At 41.7% G+C, this 24,751-nt stretch overlaps 1 protein-coding gene across 3 annotated transcripts in view; it reads left to right on the forward strand.

The window, feature by feature from the left end:
- alox5ap (arachidonate 5-lipoxygenase-activating protein) overlaps positions 1-23,683 on the forward strand; it is a 67,942-nt gene extending 44,259 nt beyond the window's left edge. For 2 of the 3 annotated variants that reach the window (XM_060909520.1, XM_060909522.1), the window contains exons 4-5: positions 20,327-20,408; positions 22,914-23,683. In XM_060909520.1, the coding sequence (XP_060765503.1) occupies positions 20,327-20,408; positions 22,914-23,076 (245 nt within the window). In that variant the 3' untranslated portion in view covers positions 23,077-23,683. The remainder of the gene's footprint in view (positions 1-20,326; positions 20,409-22,913) is intronic. The other variant, XM_060909521.1, reaches the window with a different exon arrangement.
- The last annotated feature ends 1,068 nt before the right edge of the window (positions 23,684-24,751 follow it).

A 24,751-nucleotide genomic window follows, 5' to 3' on the forward strand; every position in this document is an offset into this window, starting at 1 on the left:
ACAATATGTCATCCATGTAATTCATGATTACATGATATTTCTGGGGCTTCCCTGAGATGATTAGATTAGATTAGATTAGATTAGATTAGATTAGATTAGATTAGATTAGATTAGATTAGATTAGATTAGAAAGGTCTAATCTAATAAAGATCTAATAAAGGTCTGATCTAATAAAACTTTATTGATCCCTTTGGGAGGGTTCCCTCAGGGAAATTAAGATTCCAGCAGCATCATTACAGATAAACAGAGAAAAGAAATAGAGAAAATTTATTTTAATTTATCTAGAAGTTAAGTGCAGGTATTTACATATACAAATATAAAAGAATAAAATATGGGGAAGGGAGGAAGGGGGAGGGGGAAAGGGGGGAGAAGTGGGGTTAGGGTAAGTGTGTGTGGGGGGGGGAGAACAGGAAAGATATTGCACATTATATTGCACATTGTCCGGTATTGCTTATTGTTAGGCTAGGCTACTGCTCCTTCCCGTCCTCTGTCCTCCTGTTACCCCTCCTCCCCCTCAGAAAGGAGTTATACAGTCTGATGGCATGAGGGACAAAGGAGTTTTTGAGTCTGTTTGTCCTGCACTTGGGAATGAGCATTCTGTCACTGAACAGGCTCCTTTGGTTGCTGATGATGGTGTGCAGAGGGTGACTGGCATCGTCCATGATGTTCAATAGTTTGTCCCTAGACCTCTTCTCCAGAATGCCATGCAATACACTGTAGGGCTATTGTGAAGACCTTGAGATAATCTGATCTAGGTGTACTGTGTTCCATTCACTGTGAATGTTAGCCATGGCCTAACCTCTTCAGCCAGTGGCACCAACCAGAAACCATTTGCCAGGTCAAACACAGTAACCCACTGATGTTCTGTCTTGAGAACATTGAACAGGGTTGAATTGTCTGCCACCAGTGGATTTTGTTTGTCAATATGTTGATTGACAATGTGGTAATCCACTGTGAGCCTCCATTCACCTGAGGTTTTCTTCACTGGGAACATGGGACTGTTGGACACACTGAGTCTTCAACAGAATGCCTCTGTTTTCCAGTCATTGAATGATAAGAAGGACTCCATCCATCGCCATTTTACTGAATGGATTTTGCTTGGTGTAAGGAGGAACTTAGCCTGTGAATGTCACTGGATCCATTTGAAGGTTTCCACAGTCATCCTAATCCTTAGACCAAATCAGACGATTTTCTCACTGAGGTTTTCCCCAGTTTTTTCAGTTTCCAGACAACTTTGCCACTGAGTCTTCCTTCAAGCTGTAACAGAACGTCCAGGCCTCCAAGTAGGTCTGTGACATCACCCACTCAAACTGGGTGTCAATAGACTTTGGCCCAAATGACAAACTCACTGGCACACACTCTTGTAAAAGGATGTTTTCTCTTCTTGCTCCAGCAGCTTGTTTTGTGAGATTCCAAATTCTTTGTGTACCTAGATGGAATACATATAAGTTCTGCTTCTATGTCCAATAAAATGTCATGTTCTTTTTGTCCATTCACATTAGTGCATACACAGGCCATCTGCTCGATGTTGAATAATGCTAGTAGGAGCCTGAAGGAAGGGACCTCTAAAAATACCCTGGGTTTCTTGGTGATGTATTTTGTAACACACCTGTTAGCTGAGACAGTTGTTTTGCGATCTGCATGAAGGCATTCAAATCCAGAGTGTTTGGAGAATGTGTGCCCTCTTTCTCAGTCCTCCCAAAATTTCTGTTTCCTGATCTGCAGTATTTCACAAAGTGACCCATTTTCAAGTCAAGTCAAGTCAAGTACATTTTTATAGCACTTTTAACAATAGACATTGTTGCAAAGCAGCTTTACAGAATTTTAGTGACTTTAAACATGAGCTAATTTTATCCCTAGTCTATTCCCAATGAGCAAGCCTGTGGTGATGGTGGTGATACACTCCGAAAAAGGGCAAGTACCAGCATTCCTTTGTGTCATCGATTGGCGGTGCAATCTCTGCATGGGTGTTTTCAAACAGCTTTTCCATGAAGGAAGAAAACTGCTGCTTAATCTCAGCATTTTTGTTCAGAGTGCGCCGTAGAGAGCTGAGATGGGACAACGCTTGCTCTCTGTTGCTCGGGAGCAGAGGATGAGGTGACTTGAATGGTAGGGGAGCTACCCAGTTGTTTTCATCCTGCTGGAATTCTTTTTCCATTATTTTCAAAAAGAGTTCATCCTCAAAGGATATGGCACACTTGTTGTCACTGTCTGTCCGTTGGAAAACAGTCAGCACGAGCTGTTCCTCAGCTGGCATAGGCTTCAATGTGTGCGTAGAGTGGCCATACCTGTGCTCCCCGCCGTAGCATGGTTTCTCTTTCACGCTGATGCTGTTGTGGCAAGGAATGAGGAGTGACGGACGTCCATTCTGGAGCACGTGTGTTTTGAAGATGATCAGGGCTGGTTTGTGAACATTTTCAAGGCAAATTCCACATATAATGACCCAGCCTAAGTCTAGATGCTGAGCGAAGGGTGTGTTATGAGGACCATTGACTTGATCTTTCACCTTGTACATACGTATCATGTCTCTCCCTAACAGGATCATCATCTCGGCATCAGGATCCAGTTTGGGAATATGAGGAGCAATGTGTTTCAGGTGAGTGTGTGTGAGGGCTACCTCTGGAGTTGGAATCTCAGATTTGTTGGTCATTATTTCGTTGTACTCAATGAGAGGTGGAAGGTCTAGGCACACACCTCCATTCACTGCTTCAATCTGAAAACCTGCTGCCTTTCTTCTGGTCATCTCCATGATGCCGGTGCAGGTCTTCATCAGATAAGGGAAGAGGCTGCTCTTGACTTTGAACAGATGGAAAAATTCAGAGCAGGCCAGTGAGCAGTTACTCTGATTGTCGAGTATGATGTACATCTTGACGGAGCGCTCTGGCTGGCCCCGAGGGAAGACGCGCACTAGGCACACCCTTGCGCATGAATGTGGGAGGTTGCCCTTGCCACAAATCTTAGTGCATTGTGATGTCACTTCAAGTTGGGAACTGCCTTGTGCCGCTGTGTCTGTTTGTGGAGGGGGCGATGGATGGGAAGGCAGAGAGGTGTCTGGGTGCATTGCAGAGCAGTGTCTTTTGCTGTCACACACCACATTTCAGTGGTGCCTGACAATCCTTGGCAAGGTGATTTGGGGCGCAGCATTTAAAGCAGTGTTCCTTTAGAATGTCTTTTCGTTCCTGCAATGTTTTTGTCCTAAATGATCTACATTTTTCTAATGGATGTGTTTTCTTGACACACAGGGCAATATTGAGCTGGATCACTGTCTTTCTTTTCAGTGTCTGCGGAGCTTGCGGTGTCTGCGTCAACGGTAGCAGATAGGTCTGTCTTGTGCACAGATACAGCAGTCTTGAATCCACATTGCTTGAATGGAGTTCTCACCTTTGCTGTACGGCTGGCTACTGATTGATGGTGAAGTTTGGATCATTTCGGGCTTTGGCTTGGCCATAGATGAAGTCCACAAAAAATGAAAAAGGAGGAAAAGTTGTTCTGTGCTGTTCCTTGTACTTCGAATGTATGCTGAGCCATTTTTCCTGCAGGCCCATAGGCAACTTCTCCACTATGGGCTTTATCCCATGAGGCGTGTCAAGGTAGGCCAGACCAGGGAGATATCCATCATTTTTGGCTGCTAACAGCTCCATGAGAAGATCACTGAGCAATCTCAGCTTTGTGTTGTCTCTAGCAGACAGATGGGGAAGCTATCAAGTCTTTTGAACAGGGTGTTTTCTACTATTTCTGGTGTGCCATAGCATTCTATCAGTCTGTCCCAAGACAGATGTAGGGCAGCTTTGGGGTTTGTGACATGGACGGCACGGACCCTCTTCACATGTTCAGATGAGTCTTTACCCAGCCACTTCACTAGGAGGTCCAATTCTTCACTATATGATAAACCTAAGCCCTGTGTTGCATTAAGGAATGATGACTGCCACGCCCTAAAGTTCTCTGGCATGTCATTGAATTTTGTGAGGCCAGTAGTCACTAATTCTCTGCGTGCAAGAAACTTGGCAAGTCTATCATAGGTGGAGTGCTGGCACGAGGAGGAGAGTTACTGACCCTGTTGTATATGTGAACTGTTCATTGGCTTTGGGGCAAATGTGTGTCCCATTGCATATGGAGGCTGTGCTGAGGGTCTGAAGTCATCCACGGGAGGCCTCGTTGTAGCTGAGGGTGCTGACTGTCATGTGGAGCTATACTCACATTGCCTGACTGCACTACAGGATGTGGAGCCATAATACTGCATGCTGATCCCCTCTAGGCACTGCTCACATTCCTCACGCTCATTCACTGATGGTCTGAAGGAGTTCCGTGAGGGCATCTCCTCAGCTGCTACAGGCGGTGGCCTCTGTGTGGAGTTATTCTCACTGCGCCAGACTCCATTGTAGGCCAAAAAGGACCGTGAGTTGAGCTATAATTGGCATTGCACATAATCTTCAGTGCGCTTTTGAATCACGTGTGGCGGCACATGACTTCTCACACTTAGCACGTCTTCATTTCCTATAGCTGCAGCTGCTTCTAAAACTTCTGCTTTCACCCGTGCAGCTTCTGCTTCCTTTTCAATTTCTAATTCTTCTAAATCTATGTTTAACCTAGCTCTTTGCCTTTTAATTTCCAACGGCTTCTTAGCATAGGCTACCTTGGTTGCCGCTGCTTCAGCCGAAGCTCTGGCTCTGGCGACAGCCTCCAGAACAGATTTGTAAGAAGATGAGCACTTGGAGCTAGCGCTAGCTCTCGATGTCCCGTTGACCGATGACTTAGGGGAGGGCGGTCGTCATGAATTGGCGATGCTGGATACATCGTTGGTGGCCATGCTTGAGTCTTTCGTCATTTCTTCAACTCACTGTGGTGTGGCTTTTTACTATACTGGTCTCCCTGTGCGTTAGGTACTTTTGTGTATGTTATCACAGTTCAACAGTCAGCCAAACTCAGGTATACCACTACACTTGAGCCAGGTTCAGAGCCTCTTGCTCCCTTTATTCCTTTTTTAAATGGTGAAATACCACAAGTAAAACTGCAAATGGAAACAATACAAACCCATAGTTTCTTTTACAGTATGTCACAAATAAACAGTATAAAATTATGCTATTTTCTAGTAATGCACAAGAACTACACGCCAAAGGTGAGCCCTTCATATTAACAGGCTAATACGCTAATCACTGCTAGCACACAACATAGTTACACGCTTACATTAGCTCATAACATCAACTTGTGTATGACTTTCCAATCAATAAACTTCAAACTTTATAATGCTTAAAATTACATCACATATTCCTATTTACTCATATAAACTTCTACATTAATAAACTTACAGCCATTGCTTTCGTGAGCAAGAGAAGATTCATTGAGTGACCAACTTCCTTACTGCCGGCTGCTACGTGCCTCAAATATAAATATTCATTGCTTACTGTTGTGTTTCAAAATAAAAGTCCAATTCACTGCAGAACTATTGAGGTTTTTCACCTGACGTCACAGGGTCACGTGACGCCCCGGTGTCCGCCATTTTGAAGGTCAAGCTAGCTAATGTCAACAACATCATAGCTGGTATGTTACTGTAGCAATGTTTACGTTCAGTCATTTGGATGACTGTTAAAACCTTTCAGTCTCAAGTTTTTCCTTTACTGTATTTACTAGTTTACTTTAATTATGATCCAGCAGCTATTTACACCGGATCCAGTGTAAATAGCTGCCGGAGCGCGCTCCGGCTTGCTCCCCCTCAAATTAAGCAGCGTGCTCCGGCTTGCTCCCGGAGTGCTCCGGCCTAGGTTCCGGAGCGCGCTCCGGCAGCTATTTACACCGGATCACATTCCACCCTTCTCCCATACAGTGATCACTCACTTGAGTGCTTTACCATTGAAACGGTTGATTAAATTGAACAATTCTCTGTTGGGCTGTGGTCCCCATCTCATCTCATCTCATCTCATTATCTCTAGCCGTTTTATCCTGTTCTACAGGGTCGCAGGCAAGCTGGAGCCTATCCCAGCTGACTACGGGTGAAAGGTGGGGTACACCCGTCACCAGGTCATCACAAGTCATATAGACATATAGACATATATGTGTCTATATGTCACAAGTCACCAGGTCATCACAGGGCTGACATATAGACACAGATAACCATTCACATTCACACCTATGGTCAATTTAGAGTCACCAGTTAACGTAACCTGCATGTCTTTGGATTGTGGGGGAAACCAGAGCACCCAGAGGAAACCCACACGGACACGGGAAGAACATGCAAACTCCACACAGAAAGGCCCTTGCTGGCCATGGGGCTCAAACCCGGACCTTCTTGCTGTGAGGGACAGCGCTAACCACTACACCATGGTGCCACCCTGGTCCCCATCTGAGAGGTGAAAAACAGGGAGCATTAGAGCAGCAATCCCTTGCACTCAGATACTTCTCCTGAGAACTTGTCAAGATGTGGAATAAGTATGCTGGAATTCATAACTGGCACAGGGCTCATAACTGGCACAGGGCACATAAGCATTGATTTCGCCCAAGCATTGCTGCTGCTGTTGTCCTAGGAGATAGTCCTGTGTGTACAAGGTAGTGTGCCAGATTTTGGATACTATGGCATCCTGAACTATTTAGTATTTGGGATTCCTAAATACACTGGAGCAATGTTAAAGGCATGCAAAAGTACAAATGCCTACCAATATTTTGAGGCACGTTTCATGTGTGCCAAAATGTTATGGGAAATTCCTGATAGAGAAAAATACAAAGGTAAGCTCAAACATGGACTTCTAATAGTAATAAACAAGCCAGAGGCTTGAACTAGCATATTTTAGGGTGTTTAGCTGAGTCTACATTATCAGTACATAAACATTCTGCTAGTCTAGTCAAGCACTAGGTCTAATAAAATGTCATACAGGACAAGACGCAGTAAAAACGAATGCAAATTTCAGGTTTGTATATAAAAGTTTGAGTAAATACAACCCCGATTCCAAAAAAGTTGGGACAAAGTACAAATTGTAAATAAAAATGGAATGCAATAATTTACAAATCTCAAAAACTGATATTGTATACACAGTAGAACATAGACAACATATCAAATGTCGAAAGTGAGACATTTTTGAAATTTCATGCCAAATATTGGCTTATTGGAAATTTCATGACAGCAATACATCTCAAAAAAGTTGGGACAGGAGCAATAAGAGGCTGGAAAAGTTAAAGGTACAAAAAAGGAACAGCTAGAGGACCAAATTGCAACTCATTAGGTCAACTGGCAATAGGTCATTAACATGACTGGGTAAAAAAGAGCATCTTGGAGTGGCAGCGGCTCTCAGAAGTAAAGACGGGAAGAGGATCACCAATCCCCCTAATTCTGCGCCGACAAATAGTGGAGCAATATCAGAAAGGAGTTTGACAGTGTAAAATTGCAGAGTTTGAACATATCATCATCGACAGTGCATAATATCATCAAAAGATTCAGAGAATCTGGAAGAATCTCTGTGTGTAACGGTCAAGGCCGGAAAACCATACTGGGTGCCCATGATCTTCGGGCCCTTAGACGGCACTGCATTACATACAGGCATGCTTCTGTATTGGAAATCACGAAATGGGTTTTTAACGACATAGGAAGAATCTCTGTGTGTAACGGTCAAGGCCGGAAAACCATACTGGGTGCCCATGATCTTCGGGCCCTTAGACGGCACTTCATCACATACAGGCATGCTTCTGTATTGGAAATCACGAAATGGGTTTTTAACGACATAGGTATACAGATCATGTGGGCCGAAGTCAGGTAAAGACGAGGGCTTCGTGTACTTCCGTACGTCAGTGAACAATCCTGGTGGAAGCAGGTAAACGTCGTTCTCTAAGCCTGCTAACCTCAATTTTTGCAAATACCTCTCCCTCTGCTCGCCCTGTAAATGCCCTACATCGCTGGATAGTGAAGGTGTTTTCTGCATCTCGCTCCTTTTTCTTTTATGTTTTTCGTTTGTCGCCTTCCTTGCATTCAAACTGATTCGAGCCGTGACGTCCAAAATGGCAGCCTCATATGACTTGGTCACGTGGGTGAAAAACCTCAATAACTATAACTGTCTGTGTGTGTGTGTGTGTGTGTGTGTGTGTGTGTGTGTGTGTTTCTTATGCTGAATTCCTTACCATAAATTTAAGCAAATACATTCATTAAATCATTTCAAGTACCTTACATTTTACATCAGGAAAATAACTCTGAGGGCAGAACAAAGACCATGCAGTTGGCTATCTGTGTGCATGAGCATTCCTCTTTGTTTTGTCGATAGCTTCTGTTTCAACTCATCCATGCTAGGTTTAGACCAATACAGCTTTTTCTCCAAGTCAGCCTTAGATTCAAGCTGTTGCTCTAATGCCGCTTTTCCACTACAAACGCGGCTGAGCCGTGCCGTGCTGAGTTGGGCTGAGTCGAGCTGAGCGGGGCTGTTGGAGTTGCATTTCAACTACAACCGCGCTGAACCGTGCTGGCTGGAAGTGGGTGGACACATTGGGTGGAGTTAGCGAAAGTGGGTGGACGTCACGTGATGTCGTTAAGCAGCGCAAACAGTGACATCAGTGGTCTTTTAAGCGGTAGTCTCACGACCCGAATAGTAAACAATAAACATGGAGGACATGGAGTCGTTAGTGTTGCTGGTCTTGGTGCTGTGGCTTGTTGTCACCGACAACGCCAACAGATACTGGCAAGAGCGTATAGATGAGGCAAGGCGCATAAGGCTTCAGAAATTCTCGTAATTCGTAATTCTTCTTCTTCCGGGTTTACGGTGTTTACAGATCCCAGCGTGCTCGCAGGGCGTGTGTGGGCATGTGAGGACACTCCTCCTCACCAATCAGTGCACAGGGGAGTGTCTGCTCACGCCCCCAGCCTCACTCGGCTCGGTTTGGCTCGCTTCAGCCCTACTCCAAAACCGTGCGATTTTTAGGGGCTAAGCGGGGCTGAAGCGAGCTGAGTCGTGCTGTTCTTTGGTAGTCGAAACGCGAGCCGTGTCAGGCTAAAGTGAGCTGAAGCAAGCTGAAGTGAGCTGAAAAAGGGTAGTGGAAAAGGGCCATAAGTTGGCTTTTGACTCCAGCAGCTGTTGCATTTTACTCAATCTCAGCATAATGGTTCCTTCCATGCTCTCTCTCTCTCTCTCTCTCTCTCTCTCTCTCTCTCTCTCTCTTGTTTCATTCATAGTAGACAGATGGCTCTCAATCTTTGAACCTTCTATCCATTTCAGATTTCATCTGAATCTCCTTGCGCTTTCGAATATGTGACAGCCATGAAAGCTTGCTTAAGCCGTTTCTGCTTGTCACGAGTTGCTTTTGTTTCTTCATAGGCTTTTTTTTTTATTTCTTCTGTGCACCACAATGATTTGTGAGCTATGCCACACTTTTGAGCTAGCTTTTCTTCCATCTGGCTTAACCCTACGGTTTTGTCAATAATGTCAGAGTTCATTTGCCACATCACCCTTGCTGAGTGTGCTGTTAGGCTCAACATTAACTCTTCCTTCTGCTATGGCTCTTTTAATCACTGGACACTTTAAACATCTTCACTCACACAGAGGGAACATGGAACAGAACAAGATGTGAACAGACAAAATGTGCCGACACACTTAAATACTTCTGCAGGAATTCACGTCATGTGCTTCAGAGCTACACACACCTTCCTTCACAGCAGTACACAACTGACTCATGTGCATATATAATCCAGTATATGCCTTGGCAGTGTCACATGCAAATTCAACACTTCGGCAAACAGACATCCCCATTCAACACTGCTGATCCAATCTTTGATTGAAATCCAGCTTCACACAGAATCTTCACCAGGAAGCATTCCACTGAAGTTTAAGATTTTTTCCATCGCATGCAGTAGCCATCCACAAAAACTTGCTTGCAAACTTTATTCACCCTTTACTCCACACTTTGCAGGTAACTTTGATATGGCCTGAGGCATTACATGTTCCACAGCAGGAAATAAGCAAATGATGGCTTACCTCCATGATGTGCACTTTATTTCCCATTGAAAAACACTCACTGGATCTCAGCCAAATTCTGTTTATAATGCTAGTTGTTAAATTGTGAAGTGAATTTTCTGTTTCTCCTTCAATAAAGATTGTAGACAGGCACAGAGACTTAAAGAAAGAGAAAGATAGATTTTATTGAAGAAACTTCATGTATGTACACTGGTGTTATCTGAGAGGCTCTCTCTGCCCGAGACGCTCCCTCTAAATTCCCCCCCCCCCCAAAAAAAAACAACATCACTTACTGATTTCTCACAACAAAAGCTCTCTCAGAACATTTAATCCATAACACAAGGATGTTACTGTGGGCACACACACCATTTTTCTCCATCAGGCAGAGGATTACAAATATTCTGAAATAAGAATTTTATGAATCCATTAACAATTCTTCAGGCTTCTTGTTGAAACTTGACACATGATGTGTGGGGTCACCACACTAGAAACAAAGTCTCTCGGAGTCTTTGCTTGTGTTCAGAAAGGTTTAGCTTGGTGCGTGAGATCTCCATGGGCTCTAGGTTCTCTGTGACATGTGGGATGTGTATGGGGGTTTAAGGTGATGGCTGATTCCAGAGTAGGTTGTCAAGCCAAATGGACACATTGATAAGAGAGTTGAGTGAGGCTTGATCATCCCAACAGGCTAGTTCGGTGAGAATTTTGGGATTGAGGTCTAGGCAAAATGCAGCTTTGAGGGCGGCTTCATTCCAACTGCTTCCTGCTGCGAGCATGCAAAATTCAAGCGCATACTCAGCAACTTGTCTCCTCCATTATTTAGTGATGAGTAGCTGTTTATTGACCTACACCGCTTCAGGACTGTGATCAAAAACTTGGCAAAACTACTCAATGAGTTGCTTGTAGGTTTTCCACCCTTCTCCCATACAGTGATCACTCACTTGAGTGCTTTACCATTGAAACGGTTGATTAAACTGAGCAATTCTCTGTTGGGCTGTGGTCCCCATCTCATCTCATCTCATTATCTCTAGCCGTTTTATCCTGTTCTACAGGGTCGCAGGCAAGCTGGAGCCTATCCCAGCTGACTACGGGTGAAAGGTGGGGTACACCCGTCACCAGGTCATCACAAGTCATATAGACATATAGACATATATGTGTCTATATGTCACAAGTCACCAGGTCATCACAGGGCTGACATATAGACACAGACAACCATTCACATTCACACCTATGGTCAATTTAGAGTCACCAGTTAACGTAACCTGCATGTCTTTGGATTGTGGGGGAAACCAGAGCACCCAGAGGAAACCCACACAGACACGGGAAGAACATGCAAACTCCACACAGAAAGGCCCTTGCTGGCCATGGGGCTCAAACCCGGACCTTCTTGCTGTGAGGGACAGCGCTAACCACTACACCATGGTGCCACCCTGGTCCCCATCTGAGAGGTGAAAAACAGGGAGCATTAGAGCAGCAATCCCTTGCACTCAGATACTTCTCCTGAGAACTTGTCAAGATGTGGAATAAGTATGCTGGAATTCATAACTGGCACAGGGCTCATAACTGGCACAGGGCACATAAGCATTGATTTCGCCCAAGCATTGCTGCTGCTGTTGTCCTAGGAGATAGTCCTGTGTGTACAAGGTAGTGTGCCAGATTTTGGATACTATGGCATCCTGAACTATTTAGTATTTGGGATTCCTAAATACACTGGAGCAATGTTAAAGGCATGCAAAAGTACAAATGCCTACCAATATTTTGAGGCACGTTTCATGTGTGCCAAAATGTTATGGGAAATTCCTGATAGAGAAAAATACAAAGGTAAGCTCAAACATGGACTTCTAATAGTAATAAACAAGCCAGAGGCTTGAACTAGCATATTTTAGGGTGTTTAGCTGAGTCTACATTATCAGTACATAAACATTCTGCTAGTCTAGTCAAGCACTAGGTCTAATAAAATGTCATACAGGACAAGACGCAGTAAAAACGAATGCAAATTTCAGGTTTGTATATAAAAGTTTGAGTAAATACAACCCCGATTCCAAAAAAGTTGGGACAAAGTACAAATTGTAAATAAAAACTGAATGCAATAATTTACAAATCTCAAAAACTGATATTATATTCACAGTAGAACATAGACAACATATCAAATGTCGAAAGTGAGACATTTTTGAAATTTCATGCCAAATATTGGCTCATTGGAAATTTCATGACAGCAATACATCTCAAAAAAGTTGGGACAGGAGCAATAAGAGGCTGGAAAAGTTAAAGGTACAAAAAAGGAACAGCTAGAGGACCAAATTGCAACTCATTAGGTCAATTGGCAATAGGTCATTAACATGACTGGGTAAAAAAGAGCATCTTGGAGTGGCAGCGGCTCTCAGAAGTAAAGACGGGAAGAGGATCACCAATCCCCCTAATTCTGCGCCGACAAATAGTGGAGCAATATCAGAAAGGAGTTTGACAGTGTAAAATTGCAAAGAGTTTGAACATATCATCATCGACAGTGCATAATATCATCAAAAGATTCAGAGAATCTGGAAGAATCTCTGTGTGTAACGGTCAAGGCCGGAAAACCATACTGGGTGTCCATGATCTTCGGGCCCTTAGATGGCACTGCATCACATACAGGCATGCTTCTGTATTGGAAATCACAAAATGGGCTCAGGAATATTTCCAGAGAACATTATCTGTGAACACAATTCACCGTGCCATCCGCTGTTGCCAGCTAAAACTCTATAGTTCAAAGAAGAAGCCGTATCTAAACATGATCCAGAAGCGTAGACGTCTTCTCTGGGCCAAGGCTCATTTAAAATGGACTGTGACAAAGTGGAAAACTGTTCTGTGGTCAGACGAATCAAAATTTGAAGTTCTTTATGGAAATCAGGGACGCCGTGTCATTCGGACTAAAGAGGAGAAGGACGACCCAAGTTGTTACCAGAGCTCAGTTCAGAAGGCTGCATCTCTGATAGTATGGGGTTGCATTAGTGTGTGTGGCATGGGCAGCTTACACATCTGGAAAGACACCATCAATGCCAAAAGGTATATCCAGGTTCTAGAGCAACATATGCTCCCATCCAGATGACATCTCTTTCAGGGAAGACCTTGCATTTTCCAACATGACAATGCCAAACCACATACTGCATCAATTACAACATCATGGCTGCGTAGAAGAAGGGTCCGGGTACTGAACTGGCCAGCCTGCAGTCCAGATCTTTCACCCATAGAAAACATTTGGCGCATCATAAAACGGAAGATACGACAAAAAAGACCTAAGACAGTTGAGCAACTAGAATCCTACATTAGACAAGAATGGGTTAACATTCCTATCCCTAAACTTGAGCAACTTGTCTCCTCAGTCCCCAGACCTTTACAGACTGTTGTAAAGAGAAAATGGGATGCCTCACAGTGGTAAACATGGCCTTGTCCCAACTTTTTTGAGATGTGCTGTTGTCATGAAATTTAAAATCACCTAATTTTTCTCTTTAAATGATACATTTTCTCAGTTTAAACATTTGATATGTCATCTATGTTCTATTCTGAATAAAATATGGAATTTTGAAACTTCCACATCATTGCATTCCGTTTTTATTTACAATTTGTACTTTGTCCCAACTTTTTTGGAATCGGGGTTGTATATGCATTTGTAGTTAGTGCCCATATGGGCCAGTTGTTTTGAAATTTGAGGGGTGGCCAGAGTGTGTCCTACTATTTATTGCAAACTAATAGATTATTAGACTTTGCATCCAGAAAATACAGCTTTTGTAGTGTGTGTGTATATATCTCATCTCATTATCTCTAGCCGCTTTATCCTTCTACAGGGTTGCAGGCAAGCTGGAGCCTATCCCAGCTGACTACGGGCGAAAGGCGGGGTACACCCTGGACAAATCGCCAGGTCATCACAGGGCTGACACATAGACACAGACAACCATTCACACCTACGGTCAATTTAGAGTCACCAGTTAACCTAACCTGCATGTCTTTGGACTGTGGGGGAAACCGGAGCACCCGGAGGAAACCCACGCGGACACGGGGAGAACATGCAAACTCCACACAGAAAGGCCCTCGCCGGCCCCGGGGCTCGAACCCAGGACCTTCTTGCTGTGAGGCGACAGCGCTAACCACTACACCACCGTGCCGCCCGTGTGTGTATGTATATATATATATATATATATAGAGAGAGAGAGAGAGGCAGTTTTGGGACCAAAAGGTTGCCAGTTCAATTCCCTGGACCAGCAAGAATTGTTGAAGTGCCTTGAGTAAGGCACAGAGGTGGAAAAACTGGATTGACAAAGTAAAAGTCCTGCTTAGGTTTTCCTTCTGCCTGTGCTCTCAACACAGGTGATTTCACCAATTAGCTCATCAACCTGGCTTAGGAGATGTGGTAATTAGGATCAGCTGGTTCATTGAATTGGCTGGAGCAAAAATGTGGCAGGGTTTTTACTTTCTGCACCCGGGTTTTTCCACCTCTGGTAATCTGACACCAAAAAATTGTGCAGATCAAGCAAAACTTCTAGAATGAGTTCTCAGTAGTAGGTTTTGCACATTATGCAAATTAGCAAAAAATATAGGTCGGCAAAACTAAATGGTTCTTGAGGCTTTGTTCAGGATAACCCAAGAAAGAAGTAGCAAAAAGACTTTACAGTGTAGGATGGTATTTGAGATATACAAAACATTTTAAAAAATCAATAGTGCCACCATTCTGCCAAATTGGCTCATCTCTCTTGCCTTCATAGCAGGAATGAAGACTAGTATGATCCAAGTTTCATGTCTGTAGGACTACAGTTTGGTCTGCAGATTGATGCAGCACACCACATTTCAGCTTAAAAGGACTTTTGGTTGCTGAAAAAAACAGCTAATTGAACATAATTCCATCCCCTTTCAGTGATGGCACCCCAATTTTTGAAGAAGTCCTCAGATCCTTGTACTGAATATGTCTTTCAAGTTTAGTTCAAATCCAAATCACCAATCATGAATTACAGCTCTGCTTTCTTACAAATGGTTGATGTATGGCAGCCATATTGTTTAAAAAAGGTCAAGATGGTTTATGATAATTATTGAGATTCACACAGTCCATCAAGTTTGTGAAGATTGTTCAAAAATCCTAGGACCAGTTTGCAAAAGTAGGTTTTGCATATAATGTAAACTCAAATTTACAATCCCAATTCCAAAAAAGTTGGGACACTGTGGAAAACAAAAAGAGAATGTGAAGATTTGCAAATCATGGAAAACCCATATTTCATTGAAAATAGTACAAAGACACATATCAAATGCTGAAACTGAGAAATTTTGGTCTTTGAAATATATATGCTCATTTTGAATTTGAGGTCAGCAACATGTTTCAGAAAAGTTGGGACAAGGGCAACTAAAGACTAAAAAAAAGTTGTGCAATGCTAAAAAAAAATCTAATTTGGTTAATTGGCAACAGGTCAGTAACATGATTAGGTATAAAAAGAGCATCCCAGAGAGGCTGAGTCTCTCAGAAGTAAAGATGGGGAGGGAGTCACCGCTCTGTGAAAGACTGCGTTGGCAGACAGTACAGCAATTTACGAATAACATTCCTCAATGTAAAATTGCAAAGAATTTGGGGATCACATCATCTATGGTACATAATATTTAAAGATTCAGAGAATCTGGAGAAATCTCTGTATGAAAGAGACAAGGCTGAAAACTGACATTGGATGCCGATGATCTTCAAGCCCTCAGGCAATACCTCATTAAAACAAACCCATGTCTGTAGTGGAAATCACTGTATGGGCTCAGGAACACTTCAGAAAACTATTGTCTCTGGAAATGGTTCATTACTGCATCCTCAAATGCAAGTTAAAACCACTTATAAAAAATATCCAGAAACACCGCTAGCTTCTCTGGACCCGAGCTCTTTTACAATGGACTGAGGCAAAGTTAAAAAATTGTCCTGAGGTCTGATGAATCAACATTAGACATTCTTTTTAGAAATTGTGGATATCATGTCCTCCAGACTAAAGAGGAGAGGGACCATCCGGCTGGTTATCAGTGCAAAGTTCAAAAGCCAGCATCTGCGATGGTGTGATGGTGCATTAGTGTACATGACATGGGTAGCTTGTACATCGGGAAAGGCATCATTAATGGTAAATGATGTATACACATTTCAGAGCAATATGCTGCCATCCAGACAAAATCTTTTTTCAGGGAAGGCCTTCCTTCTTTCAGCAAGACAATGCCAAACTGCTTTCTGCACACATCAAAACTGCATGGCTCCATAGTAAGAGTCCAGGTGTTAAACTGGCCTGCCTGCAGTCCAGCCCTGTCTCCTATTTAAAACATTTAGTGCATTATGAAGCACAAAATACAGCAAAGGGGACCCCAAACTTTTGAGCAACTGAAACTGTACATCAGGCAAAAATGTAACAGCATTTCTCTTTCAAAACTACAGCAAATGGTCTCCTCAGTTCCCAAAATTTGTTTACAGAGTGTTGTTAAAAGTTGAGGTGATGCAACACAGTGGTAAATATGCTCTGTCCCCACCTTTTTAAAACATGTTGCTGACCTCAAATTCAAAATGAGCATATATTTTTCAAAAAACAATACATTTTTCAGTTTCAACATTTGATATGTTGTCTTTGTACTATTTTCAATTTAATATAGGGTTTCCATGATTTGCAAATTATCACATTCTGTTTTTATTTACAGTTTACACAGCATCCCAACTTTTTTGGAATTGGGGTTGTGCATGGGCAGAGCCGAATGGTCCAAAAAGCAATGTGTAGAGTTTGTGCAAAGAAATTAAGCTGAAGAAGAATTTTCTCTTTACACGTTTTCCAAGAGTTAGACTTGCTTTTGTGCTCACAAGCACGAATAGCACCCCCAGTGGTCTTGTTCAATGAGCCTGCAACATGTATCATTGGGTTAGTGTGGGAAATAAGGCCAGACCGGTGGACATTGACCGGTACTTTTCACATTTGTCCATCTGTATTTCAAAAGCATCAAACCGGCTGGCCATTGAAAAAATTGCAAAGATATGGGTCTAATCTACTTCCAAATGTTACACTGGGTGAATATATTGTCATAACACAGCCTGTGAAACGGGGGGTCCCCGTGGGCATGACTTTAAAAATTCATAACTCAGCCGCCAATGGTCCTAGCTCCGTCAAAATTTACAGGCCCATCCTTCTCTATGAGACCTTTCGAACCAGCACAGGCACGGCATGCTGTGACCCCACCTCAGCCCATTATTCACCCCTGAAACCGCCATGCCAGCATTGCTGCCAAAAACTTTAATATGAGCCCTGGCTCGAGCCAGAATTTAAAAATTCATAACTCGGCCACCAAGTACACTGGGCGAATACATTATGTCATAACACGGTCTGTGAAACAGGGGCCCCCGCGGGCATGGCTTTTAAAAATTTGTAACTTGACCACCAATGGTCCTAGCCCCACCACAATTTACAGGCACATCCCTCTCCCCAAGACCTTTCGAACCAGCCCAGGCTCAGCCCGATCCAATGTCAGGAGCAAGTGCGGATCATGGAAAGCTTTAGCATGAGCAATGGCTCCAGATGCTCACGCGCGCAGGGATTTAAAAATTCATAACTCGGCCACCACCAAAATGTACAGGCACCTCTCTCTCCCCAAGTGGCACACTAAATAAGACAATAATAATAATAATACACTCAGTATTCACTGTTGTTTTTATTGCATGATACAGTTGAACTAGTTTTTTAAGGTTGACAGTATCTGATTGACTCAGTCAGTTGATTAAGAGTTCAGTTGACATGAAACTTTGTAGTACAGTATTAAGTGCCAAACTGCCAATCAATGGTTATGTTATTATCATGTGCATTTTTTCATTGATAATAAGAATGACAGTCATAGTCATATGCTTTGTAGGATGTAGATTTATATTTTAATAGAGTTTTTATTTTCTTCTATGTTCTAAGTTCTGGTCCAGCAGATTTTAGTCTGAATGCTAAATGATATTACCATGTCTAGTTTTGAGCCATTTTAAAAGTCATTTTGTTACAAAATCATTTGGAATCTCATACTCAAATTTTTAACTGTATTATATAAGGATAGCTGTATTGTTAATTACTAAATTTCTTACAGACTTATTAAAAACATGGTATAAAAAATAGTCATTGTTGACATAATGCTTCATGAGTGTTATTATAGTACCTACAGTATATATGAGTACCAGTAAGTTGTAACCAAACTGGAATACCCTTGCCTCCCATACTTTTTTCTAGACATGGAACTAACCTGTGCGTACTACTGTTTTCTTGGGTATAACTTTAAGCATGTTTTTCTTGAATTTTCTGACATTTTCTTGTAAATTATATTCAATTTGTAGTGTAATAAGCAACTAATATCTAGTGTAATTTGGCCTTTGAAGATCACAAAAATCTGCCTGAGAAGCCATCTCCAGGCATCTAAGGCTACATCCACACGACAACGGCAACGAGATTTTTTTTAAAAATATCGCATCCACATGGGCAACGGATCAGTAAAATATCAGGTACATATGGCAACACAACGCTTGCTGAAAATGATGCAATACACATGCCACACCTCTACGTGCACTGTAAGACGGTCCCATCGGAGACACCAGAACAATAGAAGAAGTAGACGCATGCACATAAACCCCTTCTTCTGTAGCATCAGCCACATAAAGTTTTGATTATTAATCTGTAGCGTAAAACGAAAGATGCGGAAAGAGGAATGAATGGGGGTAGATGGAAGCCGGTACGCCAACATTCTGATATCCTCCAGAATTCTTTAATGGTCCGGAATAAATTGAATGCTACACGTTGATGGATTACTTTGTTCTTCTACGCCCTTTTTGAGGAATGTATTGTCGGACTTAAACCAAGCCCTTCAGTTTCCCCCAGCCGCATTGTTCCAGGCCTTTGCCCCATCATTCGGACAGGCTGAAATTTGGGTGGACAGACAACATTTCAGACTTGTCTGTCCTGTGAAAGTCTCCTTAAAATTCCTTCTTTCCCACACTGTAGTGAGTCCTTAATGAACCTATGATTCAGATTTCATGATGGTTCAATATTAACCCTGTCAAAAGCCAACATAAAACTAATTGGCCAATGGTGGCCATGTTTTTTAAGTAATTTGGTTAGCATAAAAAATCCAGATGGTCATAACACATGTTTTTAGAGTGTGAGGATACAAATTAACTTTAAAAAAAATTTATAATAATTAAAAATAACTATACATCTCAGGGCGGCACGGTGGTGTAGTGGTTAGCGCTGTCGCCTCACAGCAAGAAGGTCCTGGGTTCGAGCCCCGGGGCCGGCAAGGGCCTTTCTGTGTGGAGTTTGCATGTTCTCCCCGTGTCCGTGTGGGTTTCCCCCACAGTCCAAAGACATGCAGGTTAGGTTAACTGGTGACTCTAAATTGACTGTGAGTGTGAATGGTTGTCTGTGTCTGTCAGCCCTGTGATGACCTGGTGACTTGTCCAGGGTGTACCCCGCCTTTCGCCCATAGTCAGCTGGGATAGGCTCCTGCGACCCTGTAGAAGGATAAAGCGGCTAGAAATAATGAGATGAGATGAACTATACATCTCATTTTTCAAGAGATATGCTTGATTTATATGTGCACATACAAACAGCAACCCCCAGTGGCCAATTTAAATGTGTTTGCATTGATAGTAGGGGTCAATGCCCGAACCTACTATTCAAATTTTGGGTGCTTGGTGTTTGGACCCCTAATAAGAAAAATCTTAACAATACTTTTCCAGCACCTTCAGTAACAATACAGTACCATAACAATAACTTGTTACAATCATGTGCCTCTGTTCCTGTTAAAACATAGCAACCCCTGTGCCTAAATTATTATTTGATTTTTAACTTACCCTTTAAACTGTATGCAATATTGAAAGTGTTAGAAACACTTAAAATGGGATCCTTTAAATTCATAGAAAATCAGCAAATCCTGCAGCTTTGGGGTTAATTATGTTAACCAAACAATCAAAAAATTTGGATCAGAAACTCCAAGCATCTTTAACATGTTTACACTTTCAAGTGAAACATCACATCCTAGAAACATAAGAACTGAATCTACAATGAGTTCATCAGCAGCTCATGTATCCAATTAGGGGACAAATTGGTAATGTCAACATTTATTTATTTTAAAATATTCATTAAATCATTTTAATGATACTGATTTTTTCTTTTTTTCTGAAAGGGACAACTTGGTCATGAAGATTGTTTGTTTGGTTTTCTAGCTATTTTGAAAACTGAGTTATGCATCTTTTAGGCTGCATTCTATAAGGAACTGATTGGGTAGCTCCTTTCCTATTTCCAAGGTCCTCAATGAAGTTTGTGCAACAGAGAGCCAACTTGTAGGCATCAGCAGACACTAAGAATTACAAACTGCAACTTTAAATGAATTTCTAATATCTTTATACATTTCTCCACCAGCAGCCGCAGCCTTTGCTGGAATTGTATATCTTGTGGCCAGACAAAAGTACTTTGTTGGATACATGGGAGAGACATCACAGAGGTAATCAAAAACTTTAGTTTGTATAACATACAAATGTTGACTACAAAGATATTACAGATTATATGGTTTTGTTTGTTTGGGTTTTTTTTTAATGATTTTTAATGCTTTTCATACATTGGCATGTTGTGCCATTGTCTGATTACAGTCAGGGCTGATGATAACTGTCGAACCCAAACGCAGGACCAAGATGACAGACTAATTGATTGATTGATTGATTGATTGATTGCTTTATTCAGAACAGTAAGGAAGATATAAAAACAAACAAAAAAACAACAAAAATGTAAACTGCAATCATCAAAACATCATAAACAAACAGAATAGCGTAGCCACAAGGCAATAACATAATAATGTTTGGAAAGGATTAGGAAGAAGTAAATAACTTATCAAATCTTAACCCTCTATACCACCGTTAATCAAACGTCACTTTCCACCATAATAAACTATATATACAAAAGAAAGCAAAATCAACAAAAAAACATACCAACATACAGTACCAAGACATACCAACATGGTATAATATCGACCAAATCAAATCATATATACAAATACTTATGTTATGCATATATACACACATACAATACATGTATACAGTACATACATATACACATACCTATAACTATACACATCCATACGTACACAGACACCCATATCATAATTATGCATATTATGCCTATATATAATATATGCATAATTGTGTGTGTGTGTGTGTGTGTGTGTGTACACACACAAAAAAACTCAATTTTTATATAATATATCCGTATGTACCCATACCCACATATATACACATATTATCAATAGCATGCTATTGTAATTGTTTTGTAACCTTTTCCAGCCTGATGAGCATCAGCAATGCTGTTTCTGAGGTCCTCAGAAATCTCCTTTGTTCGTGCCATGATACACTTCCACAAACATGTGTTGTGAAGATCAGACTTTGATAGATCCCTGTTCTTTAAATAAAACAGGGTGCCCACTCACACCTGATTGTCATCCCATCGATTGAAAACACCTGACTCTAATTTCACCTTCAAATTAACTGCTAATCCTAGAGGTTCACATACTTTTTCCACTCACAGATATGTAATATTGGATCATTTTCCTCAATAAATAAATGACCAAGTATAATATTTTTGTCTCATTTGTTTAACTGGGTTCTCTTTACCTATTTTTAGGACTTGTGTGACAATCTGATGATGTTTTAGGTCATATTTATGCAGAAATATAGAAAATTCTAAAGGGTTCACAAACTTTCAAGTACCACTGTACATAACTGACTGGACTGGTAGTACGCCCTTCTTGTTAGATACTTTCAGCATTGTTAACTGCTGAGCTTTTTTCTTTTTTTGGGGGGGCGGGGGGGGGGGCATGGCCACTGCTTGTGCATAGGGCCCAGAATTTGGTGCTACGCCCCTGGGTCTGAGGCTGCTGCTTGAAGGTTAGGGAGCACTGGAGGATGAAGCCTTGGCACTTTCCCAGCTCTCTGGAATAGGTGGCCAGTGTCAATACTAGAAGGAAGCAGCTGGATGATCTGATGTGATTGGCTCTCTGGAGTGGCAAACAGGAGAACTTGGTTCTCACTGAGAGCAGTTGGAGTGTGGAGGCTCTCAGTGACCTGCTGAAGGCGCTGTTCCTGGCATGCAAGCATTGCTCCCTGACTGGAAAGGGCTTGGAATGTTGATGTCTGCTGGGGCCATAGATGGCCGGTTTGTTCTGTCAGGGTTGGTGATACCTGTCAAACTCAAAATGCAAGACACAGATGACAGAATAAAGTAAATAGTGCATGTTTGTTTACAGTGTAGAAGTGGGGGTGGAGAGTGAGGTAGGGAGAGTGATTGACTTGGTTGGATCAGGAATCAAAACTGGGTCATAGTGTTGAGAGTGCAACATTTGTCCAATGTGCCAGCGGAGATGGGGAGCGTTGTCTAGGGAGAGCCTGGGGGGAATAAGCAATTTGGCTGGCAGGCAGGCAGGCAGGCAGGCAGGTGGCTGGAGATTGTGAATGAGGTTCCTGGAACAGAGAGAGGGAGAAAAAATGCAATGAGGAATAGTAACTGGAAAAATAGTAATGAGAAAAAGACTGAGTACACGCGCTACCATGATAGCTGGAACAAAGAACTGACAAAGATCTGGAATGATGCTGGGATTTAAATGTTGAGTTGAGGTTCAGGTGTGCTGAAATCAGGAAATGTGCCCAACCCATGTGTCACTGCAAAAGACACACACACACGCGCGCACACATGCAAAGAGAGAGGAAGGGCACATCTGGCCAGGACCATGACAATTACTACCTTTCATGAAGTTACAAAGTTTGCTTCTTTGGCAAACCTTCAAGAATTACAATAATTTTGACTGTTATTGCTCAACTCTCCCCTTGCAGATGACCATCTTAGTATCTTTCCAGTGTTGATGACATTCTGACAGACTTTTGATCCTACTAAATGTGAAATAAGCAAGTAATGTCATTAATGTCATACTAATGAGTAATTTTGTACTGCTTTATTGCTACAGCACCCCTGGTTTTCTGTTTGGAAAACGAGTCCTCTCCTTCCTGTCCCTCATGTGCATTGTGGGTGTCCTGAACTACCTGCTGGTCACCTATGGGGGCAATGACTATAAAGAGTACATCCAAACCATCACCAAAGCAGCCTCTACTCTTCTCCTTATCCCTTAGTCAACCTGAGGAGACCTTTCCATTGCTTTGCATTTTGATCCTGTGCTAATCTTTGTTACATTTTTCAGATGGAGCACAGTTACACCTACATATCAAAACATTGATGGTTTTATGGCTGTTAAGACCTCTGTAAGCTAGTATTGGGTTGGTTATTTGCTCAATAGCCTGAAGAAAGTAAAGGTCACTTTAGTCAGTGTTACTGACGTGCATGATTAATATCCCATCTGCTGTATCACAACTATATTGTATGTAAATTTTCTTGGCCAATGATTTGGAGAAATTAGCAGGACAATTGGTTTAATAAACCAGCTTTCTTGTCAAGTGAAAGCTTTTTTTTTTCCAACCACCTAAGAAATTGTTTTAAATTTCAGTTGCATCAGTGACCAATCTGACACAGTTTTAAGTCATTTTAGCTGCTTAAAAGCTCAAATATTTTCATGATTTCTTTTTATCCTATGTATATACCTATGTATCATGTATCCATGCAACCTATATTGCTTCGGTTTACACAATTGCAACATTCTATTTCATGTAATAATCAGGAAAAAATATGTTGATTAATGTGTCACTCATTAATAAACTAGAATCTTTTCATTTAATTTAAAAATTGGTTTCCATGAAGTGCTGATTGTGTTTTGCAGTAATTCACGTTATCATGTTTCTGTTCCCAACATGATTCCTCTGTTGTATGTTCTAGGTTAAAATAGTTTAGGTTTAAAAAGTTATTTGTTTAGTCATATATATATATATATATATATATATATATATATATATATATATATATATATATATACAGTGCCTTGAAAAAGTATTCATACCCCTTGTTTTCACATTTTTCCACCTTACAACCATGAACTTAAAAGTTTTTTATTGAGATTTTATGTGATAGACCAACACAGAGTAGCACATAATTGTGAAGTGAAATGAAAATGATAAATGGTCTTCAAAATTTTAAACAAATAAAAATCTGAAAAATGTGGTGTGCATTAATATTCAGCCCCCTGCGTCAATACTTTGTAGAGCCACCTTTTGCTGCAATTACAGCTGCAAGTCTTTTGTGGTATGTCTCTACCAGCTTTGCACATCTAGACACTGAAATTTTTGCCCAGTCTTCTTTGCAAAATAGCTCAAGCTCAGCCAGATTGGATGGAGAGCGTCTGTGAACAGCAATTTTCAAGTCTTGCCACAGATGCTCAATGGGATTTAGGTCTGGACTTTGACTGGGCCATTCTAACATATGAATATTCTTTGATCTACAGTAAACCATTCCATTGTAGCTCTGGCTGTATGTTTAGGGTCATTGTCTTGCTGGAAGGTGAATCTCCTTCCTAGTCTCAAGTCTTTTGTAGCCTCCAACAGGTTTTCTTCCAGGATTGCCCTGTATTTAGCGCCATCCATCTTCCCATCAACTCTGACCAGCTTCCCTGTCCCTGCTGAAGAAAAGCATCCCCATAGCATGATGCTGCCACCACCATGTTTCACAGTGGGGATGGTGTGTGCAGGGTGATGAGCAGTGTTAGTTTTCCGCCACACATAGCGCTTTGCATTTAGGCCAAAAAGTTCAACTTTGGTCTCATCTGACCAAAACACCTTTTTCCCCATGTTTGCTGTGTCCCCTACATGGCATCTGGCAAACTGCAAACGGGACTTCTTATGCCTGTCTTTCAACAATGGC

Source organism: Neoarius graeffei, chromosome 25 (genome assembly GCF_027579695.1).
Source record: "Neoarius graeffei isolate fNeoGra1 chromosome 25, fNeoGra1.pri, whole genome shotgun sequence".
NCBI lineage: Eukaryota > Metazoa > Chordata > Actinopteri > Siluriformes > Ariidae > Neoarius > Neoarius graeffei.